The sequence below is a fragment of the Theobroma cacao genome, chromosome 2 (genome assembly GCF_000208745.1).
Source record: "Theobroma cacao cultivar B97-61/B2 chromosome 2, Criollo_cocoa_genome_V2, whole genome shotgun sequence".
NCBI classification, from domain to species: domain Eukaryota; kingdom Viridiplantae; phylum Streptophyta; class Magnoliopsida; order Malvales; family Malvaceae; genus Theobroma; species Theobroma cacao.
This window is the reverse complement of record NC_030851.1, coordinates 5853596-5871063: the sequence shown is the minus strand read 5'-3', so window position 1 is coordinate 5871063 and position 17468 is coordinate 5853596. Positions and strand designations below refer to the sequence as shown.

Sequence of the window (17468 nt, the reverse complement as noted above, 5' to 3'; positions counted from 1 at the left end):
TAGTAACTATTTTATATTGATAGGATATTTATATTACACTGTTGCATTATATTATACAACTGTTTATCTTAATTTGTCAATAGTATATGTTATATACTCTCTCATTTATTAATATTTTACTATTTTATAATCATATATATAGGTGTAAGTTTTCGATAATTGAAATCAGAGTAAATAATTATTTTAAATTAATATCAGTTTATTTTTTCCTCTATCAGTAAAAACTCAACATTTATGCGGTTAACTAATATAATATTATTTTTTCTACAAATTCTTTTAAAAGTACCAAATTAAAATCCACTATAACATAATCAATATTTTTTATGATTTTTTTCGTAACGTAGCTACGAGCACCATCCTAATAACAATAATAATAATAATAATAATAATATAAACTGTTTAATTCTATCTCAATTTTCACTTGTCATGTAACCTTTAAAAAACTATATTTATTATTATATTTTAAAAAATTAAGAGATATATCCTAGTAAGAGAAAATGATAGATAGTTTACCTGCATTTTTATTAAACTTTTTATTACGAATTTCAATTGCATAAAAGATATAGATGGATTTATATACATTCTTTGCAATCACATTTAGTTGTTTCTTACAATTTGATTATATTGTAAAACACCAAAAGCAATCAAGTAATAAATACTTCTAATGACCAAAACTGAATTTCTATTTTTTTTTATCATAGGTGAATCACAAGTCCAATGTCTCAAATTTTCTTTTAATCATTGAATCAAATAGTTTTTACACTTGCTTAAAGCAGTTTTTTTTTCTGAATTAATTAAGCTACATTTGTGATTTAATATAGTTATTATCATTGGTGATAGTCTCATAGATAATGTTCATAAAATAAGTAAAGGTAGTAATTAGTAACCAAGGTCACATCCTTCCATCATAACTTTGTTTTTAAACATCATTTTAAAAATTGATTATCAAATGAAACCATTTATTAAATATTTGTAATAGTATTTTACTTAATTTCCATAAAATTAGAGCAATTTCTGAATTTAATATCCTGCAACATTGGAATAGGGGGGGCAAGAAGACCACAATATATATTTGAGGAAGCTTGAAACCGTACCGGCCCTCGTTTCGGCTTGTTGGCTAGGTGTGCTTGGGTCAGAGCACCCGAGTCACATGTCCTTGGTTCGAGGGCTGGTGAGAGAGAAGAAGAAAGAGAGAAAATGAAGCATAATCAAAAGAGGTATTCCAAAATACCTCCCTTTTTCAATGCCCTTACTAAATTAGTAAATTTGCTAGCTCCACACCATCTTTTTTTGTTATGTCCCCTTTAATTTTCACACCTTTTGGCGCTCTCTTTCCATACGGGTGCCTTCTCCTCTTCTAGTCGTCTTCTCCCTTCTCCAGCAAGAATGGAAGACAGCGAAAGCGCGAGCGGTGATCAACGACCATGGCAATCTTATCACACTGTTTACACCAACGCCAAAGCAGGTAATAACATTTTCGTTTTCCTGAGTTCTCATCCATCAAATCGCTTCTCTCTTCACCGCCTATCAGCCGTTTAATTTATTAATTCACCTTGAAATTCTCTTTCATTAACGATTAATTAGTAAAACTTAACTGTTAAAGGTTGATTAAATGATGCTTTAGGCATGGATGGAGTTGATAAAGAGAAAGTTCAAAGAGTAGTGTACGAGATGAGCAAGGGATCAAAGTATTTCGAAAACGAAGAGCGAAAAGAGGCCTTTATTCGGCAAAAAATAGAGCATATGCGAGCTCGAGCGGCAAAGATCCCCGCCGCTGATTTATCTCATTATCAAAAGGTTCCTTTTAGCAAATTTTTTTTTTTTTAAATTCTGCTTTATTTACATATTGCAATTTTTGAAATCATATTTAAGTAATTAAATAATTTGCACCTTTCCTTAGGTTGTGGATAAAAGAATTTTAGAACTCGAAGCTACGCGTGAGCTTTCAAGGATTTGGCTTCATGTAGATATGGATGCTTTTTATGCGGCTGTTGAAACTTTGAGTAATCCTTCGTTAAAGGGTAAACCGATGGCTGTTGGCGGCATGTCCATGATTTCCACTGCTAATTATGAGGTTTGAATGGATTTACATGGTTAAATTGTTTATAGCGATTTGTTGCTTGAAATTTACTCGCAGTAAATGTTGTTCACTCTGTAGGCACGGAAATTTGGGGTTCGTGCTGCAATGCCTGGATTTATTGCACGTAAATTGTGTCCGGAATTGATATTTGTTCCCACAGATTTCGAGAAATATACTCACTATAGTAATTTAACTAGAAAAGGTTGAATGCTTTGCTTTTAAAAACAGAGTTCTTGATACAACTTGAGGTTGTACTGTGCTGATCTGTACATGTCCCTCTATGTTAGTTTTCCAGAACTATGATCCTAATTTCATGGCTGCGAGTTTGGATGAAGCTTATCTTGATATTACTGAGGTCTGCAAAGAAAGAGGAATTAGTGGTGCAGAAGTAAGTTGCACTATCATTTTGTTATTTTGACTGCTGCAGTTGTAGGCTTTTAAGCTGACACTTTCCTATGTCTGCCTATTTAGATTGCTGAAGAGCTCAGATCCAGAGTACATGAAGAGACTGGTCTGACATGTAGTGCAGGAGTGGCTCCAAACCGCTTACTTGCTAAGGTTCTATTATCTGTTCTCTTTAAACAGTTGCAGTTGGCAGCTTGCATCTGCAAATTTTCATCACAATTATTTTTGCTATTATTGCATTGTCTAACCAAATTGGAGTACTGCATATTACGTAGAAAAGTATTATAATCTCCAATGGGAAGGCATTTTTCCATATTGTTGAGGTCATTAGTGAAGTGGCATGAGAATAAGGCAGTCATTTTGTTGATTAACAATTGATATGTTGTTTTGATTATATTTATTCAAATGTAGTCTAATGGAATACAATGTTTTAAAACTTCAATTTGTCTGTCACAGTTCATGCTTGCTAGTCAAATCGCGAAAGAAAGAATTCAAACAGTACATTTCAAGTTATCATCATCGCTGGTTATTCACACCTTTGTTTATATCTGATTGTACCTTCTGAATATATTGGATACTTTTTTTAATCCCTCAGGTTTGCTCAGATATTAACAAGCCAAATGGACAGTTTGTTTTACCAAATGACCGCATGGCTGTCATGACATTTATATCCTCACTTCCTATTCGAAAGGTATATCCAAGATTAGCTAATCTTAAACTCTTGTTTAGGAAATGGTATTTCTGATTTGTTCATGAAGTTTTTAATATGATTTCCTTTTTCCCTCAATTTAAAACAAAAATTAAAGATTCCCATTTCTTAACTGGATAAAAGGTTTCTGTCTGATAATAATGGACGTTGAAAAACTGAATTTACAGATTGGGGGCATAGGCAAGGTCACAGAAAACATTTTAAGGGGTGTTCTTGGAATCAATACGTGTGAAGAGATGCTGCGGAAAGGCAGTTTCCTCTGTGCGCTATTTTCTCATTCTACAGCAGGTTAGCACATGGATAAAGTGTTTTTACTTTTTTTCAAGATTGAGTGATTGTCATCGGAAATTTTATGAAACTGATACACACATATATTGGGGATAATCCTCCTGCATTCTCTTATGTCTACAGTCTACTGCATCAACTTTCCTTAACAAAAACTTAGTGAAGTCAGTTGAGGTTCACTTTTAGTTAGAGCTTTCTGAGTCATTAGGCAGTCATAGCATGTGTTACATTGCCTTTGCTTATAGATACTAAATTTGAAGTGATTATATGAACCAAAGAAGAAAAGGTGGTAAGTGAGAATCAATTCTGTTAAAATTCTTCTAAAACTATATAAGCAAAACAACAACAATGTAGATCTCTAAGCACAGGAATGACTTTCCAAGTACAAGTGAGCACAACGTTTCTAAGTTCTTGAATTAATTTTAAATAATCAACAATGATGAGGGTAAAGTGACCATCAAAGTAATTGTATTTCTTTTATGAGTTTCATGAATTTATTTCATGCATATAGACAGCATGGGGAACATGGGCTTCTGACTCTTTTTCCAAATGATATTAGATTTTTTCCTCTCTGTTGGACTGGGGCTTGGAGGGACGGATACACCTGAAGCCAGGTTTCGGAAAAGTATCAGCAGTGAGAGAACATTTTCAGCTACACAGGATACTGCATTGCTTTATCAGAAATTAGGTAAATGGTCTCATTTTTTGTCTCCTCCTTTGAATGCAGAGATTGGTAGTTTTTTTTCTGTTTTGACTTTTCATGCTCATGTATTTAGTACTTTCTTAAAGGTGAAAGTGGTTTAAAATTTTATAGCTTGAAGGAATTAAATTAATAGTTTATTGAGGACATCAGTATCATCAATTCAGCAGCGGCATTTCGATTAGATTGGTAAGATGGATAATTACTATTCACCTCATTGGAGTCTGTTCGTGTTGGGATGTTTAGCCAAGTCTATAAGCTTGATTAACGGTCAAATTCAATTCAGCTGAACTTCTTATAATTGCACCCTTACTCTAGACATTTTGTTGGACTAAACTTGAGTCTGCACTTATTTCAAATATATATATATATATATATAATATAAATATATATGAAAGCAATTTAGATGACATTTAGTTATGGAATTGTCTTGGTAATTGACTAATCATTTATTGCAGCAATTTAGTTTTGTTCTTTTTGTATGTGCAGCTGATATTGCAGAGATGCTGTCAGCTGACATGCAAAAAGAGGGCCTTTGTGGACGGACATTGACTCTTAAACTTAAAACTGCATCTTTTGAGGTATATTGATGATGTTATATTGCATTTTCTTTTTTCTTCGTTTGGTATGCTCAATAGCTAGTGGCAAAATGTAAAGGAATGGTTGGTTATGTTTCTGATAAGGGCCAGTTGTGGTTACAGGTCTTTCATGCAGCCTTTTTCCCTTTTATCTCATTGATTAATTGCAATTGCATTTATTAAACTCTATGACTTCTTATCGATTATTTGATTTATACTGCCCATCTTTTTTATGCCTTCCCTTTGTATGCTCATATCTGATCTGAGCTACAATTTTCAGGTTCGTACAAGGGCCGTCACTTTGCAGAAATATATTTGCTCAAGTGATGACATCTTAAAATATGCTTCAAGGCTGTTAAAGGCTGAACTTCCTATTTCTTTGAGACTGATAGGTATACTTTTATATGTTGGCCTATCTTTTCTTGTTTGATGGCTATGGAGTAGGAAATAAAATATGGGTAGAACAAGTCTACACAGTCTGCACATTGTAGGCTTTAGAATATAACAATGCCTTTGTGTTTTTGGCCGTTAGGCCTGCGAGTGTCTCATTTCAATGAAGATAAGGTGGGTGTACCCGTCGACCCTACACAAAAAACTCTCACCACATTTTTAATATCAGGAGATGCTTCTACAAAAATTGTGGATGATCAAAGCTCCTTTGGTTCAGATTTAAGCGATCTCCACTTCAGGAATGATAGGGAAACTGTCTTTTCTGTTGACATCCATGAGACATGTCACTATGAGTTTGGAGATCCATTTAAAAGCAATCCGTTACAAGATGTAGATGACAACAATTGCATTTCAAGTGAAAATGCTTGGGAAATGGAGCAAATTCACGAACTTTCAAGCAACAAAACTGAGGCCATGGTATTTGTTAAAAGTTTATGTACTGATTGTTTAACTGAGTCTAGAAATCTTCAAATGTTCATTCGCAATACTTTTTTAGCTTTCCTTTTGTTTTACCTTTGTAATGCTTTTTTTGTTTTGTCAGGTTACTTTCTAAATTCTTTAGTGTTGTTATGTATTTATTCATTTCCTTAGGTGAAGACTGCTGATGGGGTAGTGCATACCCTAAAACCTTCTAATGGAGTTTTATGGGTGTCAGAAGAAGATTCTTCTGTCCAGAAGGAGCCTGAGGACAGTAACCCTGACAGATTAAACAAAGAAGCTAGTACCTTGGGAAATGAGGAATTTTTTTTATCCAATCATATAGAACAGTTATATTGGGTCGATGACTACAGGTGTTCATTGTGTGGAGCTGAATTACCCTCAAGTTTTGTTGAAGAAAGACAAGAGCACTCTGATTTTCATCTTGCTGAGAGGCTTCAGAAGGAGGAATCTGGTGCAGACTCAAGAGCGATGATGCCAAGGCAAAGGTATTACAAGTTTTAAATTAGTATAGCCTTATAGTAAGTAACTCCTACTTGATGATTTAAATCAGCCAGCTATATTGTGCAATATGTGACTAAATTCTTGGGCTGCAGCCCTCTTCATTTGACAAATTTTTGTAATATTGTCAGGATTGTTCCACAGGACCATGTTGTGAACCAAAGAAGGCGTAAGAAGCATAAATCATCTCCAAGACAAGGCAGACATCTGCCAATTGATTCATTCTTTGTTAAGAGCAATCAGAATTTTTAGTATTATGCTAGTCGTATATGTATTGTTCTGTATAGTTTGTTGACCTTACAGTAGTTTTGTGTATTTATACTGCAGTGAATTGTATAAATTTAAATATTTACTTCCACTATGAAATAATAGTAATAAAAATAAAAAATGCAATAGTAACTTTTATTCTAATTCGGTAGTCCTTTTTGCCTTTTTGGGCATTTCATGCTTTATAAGCTTTGGACTGCCTATTCTTTTTAAATATTACTTATAAACCAAACATGGTTAGGGGCTACAGAGTAAATAAGTCAGTCATTTTTCCATTCCCGTCTAAAATTTTGCTTTATTATCCCCCTGTTCCCATCCTTTATGCCCCAGGCCTTTCTGATTTTTTATTTTGTCTTTCCCCCGTATGGAGCAGGAAAAAAGAAAAAGAAATGGAACAGATAGCAATCCGAAATGTTGATCGTACGTCTGCCACGTTTCACAGCCAGAAGACATCCACGAACCACGAGATTTTTTCCCCTTTAAACGTTCGAAATCCTTAATTAATGAAAAAGAAAGAATCCCCTCACTCTCAGCAGGTGTCTACTCATCTTTCACCCTTGAAGGGAGGGAAAAAAGGAAACGAATTTGACACCTCAGTCATCTAAGTGAAACACTCTTCTGTTGCAGTTCTCTGCCACGAGACCACAGCACGTATGGAACTAACACACAAGGTTGCTGTTTCCAGAATCTGCTATCCATATCGAAGAATTCCTAGTAGAACCCAAACGTTTCCAGTATCTCAGCTCTCAGTTTCACCACTCCATTCATCGTCTAACCAAATTAAACCAAAAACCCATTTGAATTCCTTCCAAAATGGCACCAAACCATATGATAATCCTACAACCAATGACATCAAAGGAGCTAATACCACTATACCATCCATGTCTGACATATTGGCCTCCTCTAGAGCCCAGAAACTTGACCTTCGGCTTCAAACTTTAGGACCCTTGTTCAGGATCACTGCCAAAAGCCTAGAGACAAACAGGGAACTTGGAAGAGCTGAGGGACTGATAAGGGTCTGGTTTGGAGGTAGAATTCTGCACCTGGATTCCATCAAACTCGAGAGAGAGACGATGGGCATGGAAAGATCAATTTTTGGTATCGGTTTGTTTATTGGAGCTGTAGCTATTCGATACGGATATGACTGCGGTTGTAAGACTGCTGAGTTGCTTGCCATCAATGACTCGGATCTTTACCATTCCAAGGTTCTTGCCTTACTCAATTTCTCTGGTTTTTGTTAATGAGATATTTTCATACAACAATACCTTCTTTTGGCTGAATAGTGGACAATTCTGTATTTTGATGTTCTTTTGAACTTTCAGCTCGTTAGGTTCTACAAAAGGATTGGGTTCAAGGTTGTGCATGAAGTGAATGGTTCAACAATTGGGGATATGGCTCACATGCTAATCTGGGGAGGAATTGGAACCCGAATGGATGCCAGTATAGAGGAGCTTCTATTAAAATGGTGCAGCAGGTTCAAGTCTATGAACTGATTCTGTCACATTCTGATGTCTGAAGAACTGAAAATTTTGTTAATTAATGCCTCGATTATTATCAGCACTGCTATGAATTGTGGTTTTCATTTTATTCTCACCCTCTGAAGGAGAAGTTTGCTTGGCAAACTAGTGTTTTTTCTCAGTTCAGGTCTTGAGCTAAGACCTAAGAGGAGTTAAAGTCAGCAGATTAAATTGGATTAGGGAATACTCTAAAGACACGGCCTCAAAGAGTTCTTCTACAAGCAGTTGCAATGCTCAAGCCGATTAGACTAGCTTCCAAGCAATTTGACTACAGCAAAACCATAGCTGGTACGGCAGTTATAGTAATTGATCATTTTTGACGGTATAGAACGATTGCTAAGCTTTATGACTAGTAAGACCTGTCTTCTCCAATCTCCACAATGCTTTGAAAAATGAAGAATATGTTTTGTCCACTTTGAAAGTATTCTTTATATTCCTTCCATTGAAATACCTGAACCAGCATCCATAATTGTGATCTTGAGAAATTGTGCTCAGTTTTAACTCTCAATTAATTTGATTGATGTAGTTTCACGAATAGGCTGTATTATGCTCGTTATTGTGATCATGGTGCAATACAGCCTCATGTGAATAAGGTTCAGTTAACTGATCTATGAAATTTTGAGCGGTAATCTTTTACTGATTCAAAAGCAGATGCTCATCTAGGTTTCTCTCTTTCAGAGAAGGATAGTCATGCCTCCTCTCTACTTAGTAATAATCATTCATTGCAGATATATTGGAAAGAACCATGTGTTTTATCTTTTTCGCTGCATCATACTGTTGCTGTTGAGAGTGCAATTAAAGCCTGAGAGCAAGTGCCAATCCTATCCCGGGCTTCTTGTCAAGAGCTTTGGTGTCAAATTCACCAGAAATAGTTAACCATGAGTTGGGATTGATCATATGGCGCAGGAGGGCTTGCAGCTTTCCCTGATTGTTAAGTTTTGCCTTTACTGTTGTTAGATGATCCACAATGCATGATCCTCCAACTGCAAAGGTGTTTTTATTTTTGGACAACCTCCTAGTGACCTCTGCCACTGCAGAAATCTTCCTTAAGTGGCCAAAATGATGCACATATGCCAGTCTTAGAAGGTCACCTCTTTCAGCCCTGAAAATTACAAATTAAAGATCAGGTACTGAAGTTTCCACAATAACAGTAACGCAACTTTTATCAATGTTATGTCAGTCAAAGGTATTTTACTTATATTATTATTAGCTTTAATTAGAATCATGTATTATCAGTTGTTAACCTGATAAGAATCAGAATGGGAGTATTAACTCTGATGTTGGAATAAAAGTGCAATAAGGTAATTACAGGAATTTATTCCCAACCCTTGTGAGTTGTGACATTATGATAACTAAGAAGGTGGATTTGTACGTGTTATTTACAATTGCTAGTATAACATACAGAATTATTGAAGCATCACAACTTGGCTTAGTAACTGAAATGCCTGCATCGCACTGGGTAAAACTGTGAGAAGCAGCCTTGTACTTTGCTTCCATGCCAAATGCAATGCTTGCAGTGCCAATACTTGCTGAAAGCATTACTACAGGGGATTGGTTCAGGTCAACAGAGATGTATAAAGCAGCATTTCTAAAGAAATGCTGGAATTTGAGGTTGAGCTGAAACAAAATTGAAAAGAACACAATTTTGCAGTTAAAGTCTTATCGAATGACCTGAAATAGTTGGTGATGGTAATCACAACTATGTGAGCCTCACCTTGCTAAAGTTGTAATCAGGAAATTTTAATGAAGCTTTGGCATATGTGGATGGTAAAACCTTTCCACCAAGAGTGAGTGTTGTTGAAAACTGTCATTACACATGTAAAAGCCAGATGCTTAGAATTGAGATCAGTACACAAAATCTGAAATTCAGGAGAAGCGGCAAAGTAAGACGTACGCACACTTGGTTTTGCATCAATGTTTACATCAATTGAAGCGTTTCCATATTTATAGCTTGCTGCAATTTGTGTAGTTGGACTTGAACGTCTACCAGGTCTCGCAGCAGTTGAAGTTAAAATCTGGAAACAGTGCAGAAGATGGTTTGTCTCAATGATTTTACAAGGAACCGTCTACAATCAACTTATGCAATCGAAATATCAAATAGGGAGAAGTTCACAATATACCACTCCATTACTACTCCGGGTCGAGATGCTAAGTCTCTGATCCTGGCTGTAGCCCTTCGTAAGCAAACCTAGAAATTCAATGATAGCAAGAGTGATTCAGGATTTGCAGGGAAGATTCAAACAGAAGAAAAGCTGTCTACCAACAGTCAGCAGGAGTTTGCCGTTTGGTGAGAACATAGAATCGAAAAAAGATAATCAATCTTCCCTTGTTAACCGGTTTGCAGGAGGAACTCAGAACTGTACATAAGTGGGTTAGAGGTAATACTCAATACATATTTATGGAATGCTACATGAAGAAACTCTTTCTGAAAACAAAAGGAATGGTTAGATAAAAGACCTTAAAAACTGCTGGGTAGAAGCAGAGAACAGAAACACAAGATTTCCAAACAAGAGCATGCCAAGAAAATATAAAGATGAAACAAACCATTGGCAATCTTTCCATAGTCAGAGAAAGGTCTTGGTCCTGGTTCCTGCTTTTGTCTTTTACTGGTGTTCTTTCTCTTCTTTTTTCTCTGGTGGCTCTTGCCCATGTTTACACAAGTCTTGTAAAGGATATACAAATATCTAGAAATAGAATGAAAACTAAGACTTGATCCTAAGTTGTTGATTTGCTGGCCGCTTGAAAACTCCCAAATTTCCCCAAGAATAGAGTAATAGATAAACCAAAACCAGCTTTCCCTTTTCTGTCAGCTTGCAGAAGAGAAAACCATTCTCCACTACCATTCTTTATGATCTGGTGCCTTTAACAATTGGTTGATATTGGTTTACTTTGTACATGCACGGCAATTGGTAAGAAATTTCCTGGTCATAATTGTTGCTTGACTTCTACGTTTGACTTTAAACCTCCTCATGGCAGCATAACCCTGTCTCTTTATTTTTGGTTTTAAATCAAAATTCCGTACAATGAAGTTAGTACTAAAGAAACCACATTGACTTGAACAAATTAATCGATAATTATGATGGCTTCTCCACAAAGTGTAGACTAGGGATGATGGTAAGCATGCCTCATATCATATACACTACTCATATAAAAATATAAAATGACATTTTAGAAGGTTTGATTTTCCTTCAAGTCTTCTCAGTTCTTTGAAATGAAATTAAGGGAACCTTTGGTTTGGGATTAGCTAAGTTATTATTTCTTTATGCTTAGGTCTCACCTAATTATTTTGTTTGGTTTATTTTGAATTAAAGAATAACCATTCTTAAGAATCATATTTTTTAAAAGACACGGAATAATTAACTATTCGGCTCCTAATTCAAATATTTTTTGACAAAAATATCCCTATTCATTTTAAGAAATTATTGAGCAAGCTTAGGTAACATAAATAATTAAATTATTAATAATAAATTACTAACTTTAAGTAACATTGTAAAAAAAAGAAAAGAAAAAAAGCCTTAAGTAACATTGTAATAAACTATTAATAATTTATTTAGTGAAATAGTAATCAGTAAATATTATTAAATTATTAATATTTCAATAATTCATTATTAATATTGTACTAATAAATTATTAAAATTTTAATTTTAATAAAACTCTAATGAAACGCACGTGAACATTTTGTTTATTAGTTAATGCATAATCTCCCTATTTAAAGAGTAAGGTTGAAATCTCCTTCTCCAAATTCTAAAAAAAAAAAAAAAATGAAATTATAAATTAAAAGATTAAAAATGAAAATAAAAATAAAAAAAGAAATTAAGTTAAAAAATAAATAATATTTTAATACTAAATCTTAATATTTTAATAATAAAATTATTAATATTTAAATAATAAAAATTAAATTATTATTTAATAATAACATATTGTTAAAAGATAATGAGTTTCAAAAATCTAAAAAATAAAAATATTTTTTATTATTTTAAAGTTATTTTTATTAACTAAATATTAAAATAATGTCATAATAATAATTCTATTTCATGATGCAAATTATATAATATATATTTATTTTATTTTCATAAAATGACTATTTCATTTCTCTTCTAATCCATTTCTCATTCTCACTTGACTTCTTTTATTTTCACTCCATCCAAACGCAGGTAAAGTAATAATTTTATAAATTCCATGTCTTCTGCATAAAAAAACGAAAAAAAAAAAACGATGTTTCCCATTTTATATAAATAAAAAAAGCCCATGAATCCATCGGTCAGTCACTCATGTCTAGGTGCTACACCTTGTTATCGTAGCCCAAAACATGTTAAACGAACGGTGAAGATGAAACAGCAAAATTTAAGTTGTAGGATTAAAAAGAGGGCGGTATTCTATCAGAACATATCTCGACCTATCCTGTGTCTCTACTACTATCCAACTTCAAGCGAAGCAGCCCTAATTCGTTCTTCCGAAGTTCTAAAGACGCAATGTCTCGTAGAGAGGGTCGACATTCTGACTCCAGACGGCACCGTTCAAGGTTCGACCGAGAACCCAGGTACTCCCTTCTTTACTTCTCTGTATTAGAAACCAAAAGCAGCCTTGAATTTTAAGATTATCTCACTTACTCAATTGGGTTTTAAATATTGTTTGATTTCTAAAAATTTCAATGATAGAATGTGACAATCCTAAAAGTAGCTTATTTGTTGTTGTTGTTTTTTGTTTAGTCCTAAGAGGTCTAGGAGGGATGGGAAACCTGAGACTGGAAGAGTGGTTTCCAACGCTGATGTTGGAGACAGGGCGGACCAGGATGAAAAGCAGCGGCGTCGGTTGCAAGATGCTTTACCTCTTGACGCCCCGTCAGCTCCTGATTCTTTTAAGATTGAAAGTGGAACTGTGATTAAGGAATCAGATAGGAAACGCAATGGACACCTAGAAGGAACTAAACATTCTTCTGATCCAACTGAAGTACCTAGGTCCAGATCCTATTTTCAGGTTTTGTATCCAATATCTTTTCATCGCATGTATTCCTTTTACTGCTTGGTATATGTTCTTCATATGAATATCCGGTTTAGACTAATCTATCGTCGTAGAACCCTGTTCATTTTCAACTCCAGAAGTAGTGGATTGCCTACAATATGGCAACCATGCAATAATGATGATTTTGTGTCAGAAGATTATGAATATAGCTGATGATCTGTCTGCTTTCCAAGAGTTCTGTAGTGTAACTTTCAGTCTGGTGGTCTTGAAGTATATGTATTTTGAAAGACATTGATCACTTTTGTAGCTTTGGGTTTAATTCTCTTGATAAAATTTTAAATGGGGCCTTTCGAAGAAAAAATAGTCACTGTAAATGTATGTGACTCAGGATCATTTTTAGATCACATGAAATGCCACCTTTGAAATTTTATTTGAGGTTCAGAAATGGTCTAAATACGAATGATGAATTTTCATGTAACCTCCCATGAGAAACAAATGGGTGTTTGACTTTCCTAGGATTGTCAAACTACCTAATTATGTTGCATAAACCTCTGCAAATAGATAAATAGTCATCCCTATGCATCTCTTTACCTGTGAGCCTAGAGAATTTGCTTGTATGGAGCATCAATTTGACTTGGAACTGAATAATGATTAATAACTCTACCTGCATTTCTCTTGAGTTTAATATTTGGTTGTTATTCAGTGTGTGTCAACCTTTTTTCTGGGCTGATGTAGCGGAATTCTTGTTCGGCCCCCCTTTGGATGGTCCGTGTATATAACAATCTTAGGCTTGCCTGTGCATGTCTTATAACAGCATGATGAGCGTGGTAATGCCGCGCAAGCTGGTGGAAGTTTTGGTCGGAGAGCAGCTACTGGTTAGTTGTTTCCTTCCTTGGTCTTTGTTCCCAACACCATTTCGCTTTGTATCATCATTTTACATATTAATGTTACAGATTTTACTTGGCAAAACAATTGTTCTGGTATTATGTTTACTTTGGAGGGAAGTTTTTTTGGGGAAGCTTTAAAAGCAGTCTCTTCTTATTAGGAAAAAAAAAAAAGTGTTCTTTTGAAAGTTATTAGTCAACAAGTACTTTTTCCCTTGTCAGAGCATGGAGGGTGGAGGGATGCAAAAGATCAGCATAACGAAAGGGAGACAAAAACATATGAAATGAGGCAAAGAGATGAGAAACCACAAGCCAAGGGGGATGGCAATGGTGATTGGCGCCATGATAGGTTCTTTGAAATGGAGGCTGATCCATCACCACAGCACCCACCTGCCAGGAAAAGACCTGCATTTAGAGAGAAGAAGATCCCTGCAGAAACTCAAAGTACTGACAACACAACAAAGGAGCCAGAAAAGGCAAGCCATTCTGGCCACCCTGCATTAGGAAGTGAAAGAAGAGTGGATAGGGACCGCAACCCCCGACTTTTGGACAGATGGGATAGACTTACCGCCGGAGATCAGGTTTCAAACAGAAGAGAGGCCCCCGGAGGTGGTTTTTCATCGCATGAAAGGCATGGAGGTGGTGGTGGCAATTTCAGGGGAAGAGATAGATTCAGTGGGAGACAAGGGTATCGTTCAGGTGTTACTCGTGTTGAGAAGTGGAAGCATGATTTATTTGAGGAGGCTAACAAAAGTCCACCCAGAAAGGACGAAGAGGATCAGATCGCCAAGGTGGAATCACTCTTGGCTTCTTAAAACTTAAGCTTTGCTATTACTGGCCCTTTGATTTGCTTCTCAAATGTCAAAGAGTCTTGATCAAAACCTTCTTCAAAACCCAAAGTTTTTTGCTTTATCCGTTGTGTTGTATTTCACGTGCCAAGTTTATTGCTGTTTATGATTGCAACTCCTTGTACCAGTAGAATGATAGAATTTGAACAATTTGGCTTTGTTTGGAGGCTTTTAGATGTAGTTTGATATGTGTTTCAGTTATTGTTGGAACAGAGGGGGGCTGATCACAGTCCCGGAGATTGGAGAAACCTGCAATTGAGTTTTGAAATTGCCATCTTTACCCCTCAAACATATTGGAAAATTCTTTGGTTATATAAAAATTAATTGTAAATACCAAAACTGTTACAGCAAATTTCTTCCGTAAAATTTGGTTCCATCAAAATTATATCATAGAATACAGTAATTTGGTCATTGCTTAATATATATATATATATATATATGTGGTCACAATACGGCACGATTTTCTTCCTCTTGTCCATATATTAGAAACGTAGTCTCTTAAAAGCCCCCCCCCGTAAAATATTAATCACCAAAGCGAAACCCGCCAACCAGAGGCAGCAGCATAAAGAGAATGACGACGCATCGGTCGGTATTCGACGCTGCGGAGCTTAGGGCCCGTTTTGACGACGCCGGAATCAACCATCAGTTCATCCCTTCCATTTGGAAGTAATTTGTTATTTCCTCTTCTCTTTCTCCACTTTCTTTGAACCATTCTTTTTTTTTTTTATTTGGGGATTGTGAATTTATGATTGTGAAGGTATGTGCTACAAAACCCTGGGTGCGAGCTGGACGATATTCCCTATTTGCCCTCTTCTGCTTACCCTCTTCTTCGCTCCAAGTTCAAGCCCCTCACTTCCACCGTTCACTCTGTTTTCCACTCCACCGACGGCGTCACTACCAAGCTCCTTATCAGACTTCAGGTCTTTTTCCTTTTTTACTTAGAAGAAGAGTGCATTTCTCCTAGAACTAGAAGCTTGAATTACCAACTTAGCACCATTTTTTTTATTTTACTTTTAACTTTTTAGTACAAAATTTGGTGACCCTTTATATTGTTGTTAGTAGAATGGAGCGTCTGTAGAGGCAGTGATTATGACATATGATACCCGTTTAGGTAAATATGGAGGAAAACCTCGTCCTGGCGGTCCTAGGTCAACATTGTGCATTTCATCTCAGGTATTAGCTTTAAACTATTGTTTCTGAAAGTAATATGATTGGTAATTCTCCTTAAATTCTGCTATATGTTTTCTTCTTCTTGTTACAGGTTGGATGCAAAATGGGCTGTAAATTCTGTGCAACTGGAACTATGGGGTTTAAGAACAATTTAACCTCAGGAGAAATTGTGGAGCAACTGGTTCATGCTTCGCGTTTGTCTAATATACGCAATGTTGTTTTCATGGTAATTACCATTTTCTGTTTATTCGTTCTACTTGTGTAGTAGATAATTTTTTTTATGACAAGTTTTGAAATAAGGTTCTTTATGCAAAGCATTATTAATGTTCTGTTTTGTGGGGATTTTTTGTTGTTGACCTTCCATAAAGGAGTTCAACAATTCCTCATTCGAGATTATGAATTTCTGTTTTGCTGGGATCATGTTGATTCTTGCAAGTTCATTTGGACATCAAATTTTTATAATTTCTGTTCTGAACTTCTAATTGGTGGTACCATCATTTTATGCTATTTATTGTCATGTCTGTCCTTCTGTGGCTGTCTGCTGCCATTTCTGAAGTATAATACTACATCTTGTCATGATGGGTTGTGTAATGAAGCTTTTCTTTTTAAATGTGGTTGAAATTTAGTCTCTTGACTTCCTATATTTTGTTAGGGAATGGGAGAACCATTGAATAACTATACTGCCTTGGTGGAAGCTATTCGTGTCATGACAGGATCACCTTTTCAGCTGTCACCAAAGAGAATCACAGTATCCACGGTAATTTCTCCAATTTTTGTTATAGTAGATATTCATATCAATTGTATAACATCGTTTTTATGTTTTTAGATTTTTTTTTTGTCCATGCAATACCATTCAATTGGCAGCACTTGTTTCAACTGTTTGAGTCTGGATACAGCTTATCTGTGCTTTTTACTAAGAGTGAAATCTACTCACCAGTGAGTTCATTGCCAATATTTGAAATTGATCGGCAGTGGAGAATTATGTTATTCTATGTGATTAAAATATGGTCAAGTTTACTATGTGGAGAAAGTTAAAGCTTGTACTATTTTCTCTTTTTCTTCTGTAAATGAGTTTTGATTGGTCTGGAGGCATAAGTAATTAAAGAATACTTTCTTTCAAAATAACAAATTGCTTATGACTCACCCAACTTACTAGCATTATAAATGCATCTTATCCAATGTAGGTTGGAATTATTCATGCTATCAACAAGCTTCATAGTGATCTACCAGGTTTGAACCTAGCAGTATCGTTGCATGCGCCAGTTCAAGAGATTCGTTGTCAGATAATGCCTTCAGCAAGAGCTTTTCCTTTAGAAAAACTTATGACAGCACTACAAGCATATCAAAAGAACAGGTAGTAGTTTTAAATATTTCTGCTTATAATTAGGCTATGGTTTTGAAACTTGCGATTCTGCAGTCATTCTGAGAGCTGTAACTTTTGGTTTTAAACTTGCAGTCATCAAAAGATATTCATTGAGTACATCATGCTTGATGGGGTGAATGATGAAGAGCAACATGCACACCAGCTTGGTAAATTGCTGGAAAGTTTTCAAGTGGTGAGCTCCTAATTTGAGCATATATGTGAATGGCTTTTTGTTTTTCTCACTACTCTGTATGCATGTGTGTGTGTGTTTGGGTTTTTTTTTTTTGGGGGGGGGGGGGGTGGGGCTGGGA

General features: G+C 35.4%; 5 protein-coding genes across 7 annotated transcripts in view; 4 read left to right on the top strand and 1 right to left on the bottom strand.

The window, feature by feature from the left end:
* LOC18608091 (DNA polymerase kappa) lies at positions 1096–6504 on the top strand. Of its 2 annotated transcripts, none has more exons than XM_018116015.1 (14): positions 1096–1465; positions 1625–1797; positions 1901–2074; positions 2159–2282; positions 2368–2468; positions 2552–2638; positions 3081–3176; positions 3362–3482; positions 4039–4167; positions 4669–4760; positions 5038–5149; positions 5290–5624; positions 5799–6133; positions 6278–6504. In XM_018116015.1, the coding sequence occupies exons 1-14, from the start codon at positions 1387–1389 to the stop codon at positions 6396–6398; spliced, it is 2079 nt and encodes a 692-aa protein (XP_017971504.1). In that variant the 5' UTR covers positions 1096–1386; the 3' UTR covers positions 6399–6504. The 2 variants fall into 2 exon arrangements, with proteins under 2 accessions (XP_017971504.1, XP_007042649.2); XM_007042587.2 differs by having other exon boundaries at positions 1374–1465; positions 1604–1797.
* LOC18608090 lies at positions 6787–8577 on the top strand. Of its 2 annotated transcripts, XR_001926747.1 has the most exons (4): positions 6787–7618; positions 7736–7887; positions 8040–8218; positions 8457–8577. XR_001926747.1 is itself a non-coding variant. In XM_018116017.1 (3 exons), exons 1-3 carry the CDS (start codon positions 7067–7069, stop codon positions 8062–8064), a joined length of 729 nt encoding a protein of 242 aa, XP_017971506.1. In that variant the 5' UTR covers positions 6787–7066; the 3' UTR covers positions 8065–8455. The 2 variants fall into 2 exon arrangements, 1 of the variants encoding a protein (XP_017971506.1); XM_018116017.1 differs by lacking the exon at positions 8457–8577 and having other exon boundaries at positions 8040–8455.
* On the bottom strand, positions 8535–10815 carry LOC18608089 (mitochondrial outer membrane protein porin 2). The gene is made up of 6 exons (XM_018116016.1): positions 10475–10815; positions 10051–10118; positions 9829–9945; positions 9645–9734; positions 9333–9547; positions 8535–9032 (listed from the first exon to the last, which is right to left on the bottom strand). The coding sequence occupies exons 1-6, from the start codon at positions 10578–10580 to the stop codon at positions 8726–8728; spliced, it is 903 nt and encodes a 300-aa protein (XP_017971505.1). The 5' UTR covers positions 10581–10815; the 3' UTR covers positions 8535–8725.
* Positions 12320–14898, top strand: LOC18608088. The gene is made up of 4 exons (XM_007042581.2): positions 12320–12470; positions 12640–12907; positions 13707–13767; positions 13999–14898. Exons 1-4 carry the CDS (start codon positions 12403–12405, stop codon positions 14589–14591), a joined length of 990 nt encoding a protein of 329 aa, XP_007042643.2. The 5' UTR covers positions 12320–12402; the 3' UTR covers positions 14592–14898.
* The window catches only part of LOC18608087 (dual-specificity RNA methyltransferase RlmN), a 3390-nt gene continuing 1004 nt past the window's right edge, over positions 15083–17468 (top strand). The window contains exons 1-7 of the mRNA XM_007042579.2: positions 15083–15290; positions 15382–15544; positions 15687–15797; positions 15886–16020; positions 16447–16551; positions 16979–17148; positions 17251–17350. Coding sequence (XP_007042641.2) covers positions 15196–15290; positions 15382–15544; positions 15687–15797; positions 15886–16020; positions 16447–16551; positions 16979–17148; positions 17251–17350 — 879 coding nt within the window. The 5' untranslated portion in view covers positions 15083–15195. The remainder of the gene's footprint in view (positions 15291–15381; positions 15545–15686; positions 15798–15885; positions 16021–16446; positions 16552–16978; positions 17149–17250; positions 17351–17468) is intronic.

Coding starts and splice junctions, on each gene's coding strand:
- LOC18608091 (XM_018116015.1), top strand. CDS start 1,387: ATGGAAGACAGCGAAAGCGCGAGCGGTGATCAACGACCATGGCAATCT. Junction 2,469..2,551: donor GAGGAATTAGTGGTGCAGAA/GTAAGTTGCACT, acceptor CTGCCTATTTAG/ATTGCTGAAGAGCTCAGATC. Junction 5,150..5,289: donor TATTTCTTTGAGACTGATAG/GTATACTTTTAT, acceptor TTTGGCCGTTAG/GCCTGCGAGTGTCTCATTTC.
- LOC18608090 (XM_018116017.1), top strand. CDS start 7,067: ATGGAACTAACACACAAGGTTGCTGTTTCCAGAATCTGCTATCCATAT. Junction 7,619..7,735: donor CGGATCTTTACCATTCCAAG/GTTCTTGCCTTA, acceptor TTGAACTTTCAG/CTCGTTAGGTTCTACAAAAG. Junction 7,888..8,039: donor CTATTAAAATGGTGCAGCAG/GTTCAAGTCTAT, acceptor TTGGCAAACTAG/TGTTTTTTCTCAGTTCAGGT.
- LOC18608089 (XM_018116016.1), bottom strand. CDS start 10,580: ATGGGCAAGAGCCACCAGAGAAAAAAGAAGAGAAAGAACACCAGTAAA. Junction 9,548..9,644: donor CTGATTACAACTTTAGCAAG/GTGAGGCTCACA, acceptor ATTTTGTTTCAG/CTCAACCTCAAATTCCAGCA. Junction 9,033..9,332: donor TGTGATGCTTCAATAATTCT/GTATGTTATACT, acceptor TGTAATTTTCAG/GGCTGAAAGAGGTGACCTTC.
- LOC18608088 (XM_007042581.2), top strand. CDS start 12,403: ATGTCTCGTAGAGAGGGTCGACATTCTGACTCCAGACGGCACCGTTCA. Junction 12,471..12,639: donor AGGTTCGACCGAGAACCCAG/GTACTCCCTTCT, acceptor TTTTTTGTTTAG/TCCTAAGAGGTCTAGGAGGG. Junction 13,768..13,998: donor TGGTCGGAGAGCAGCTACTG/GTTAGTTGTTTC, acceptor TTCCCTTGTCAG/AGCATGGAGGGTGGAGGGAT.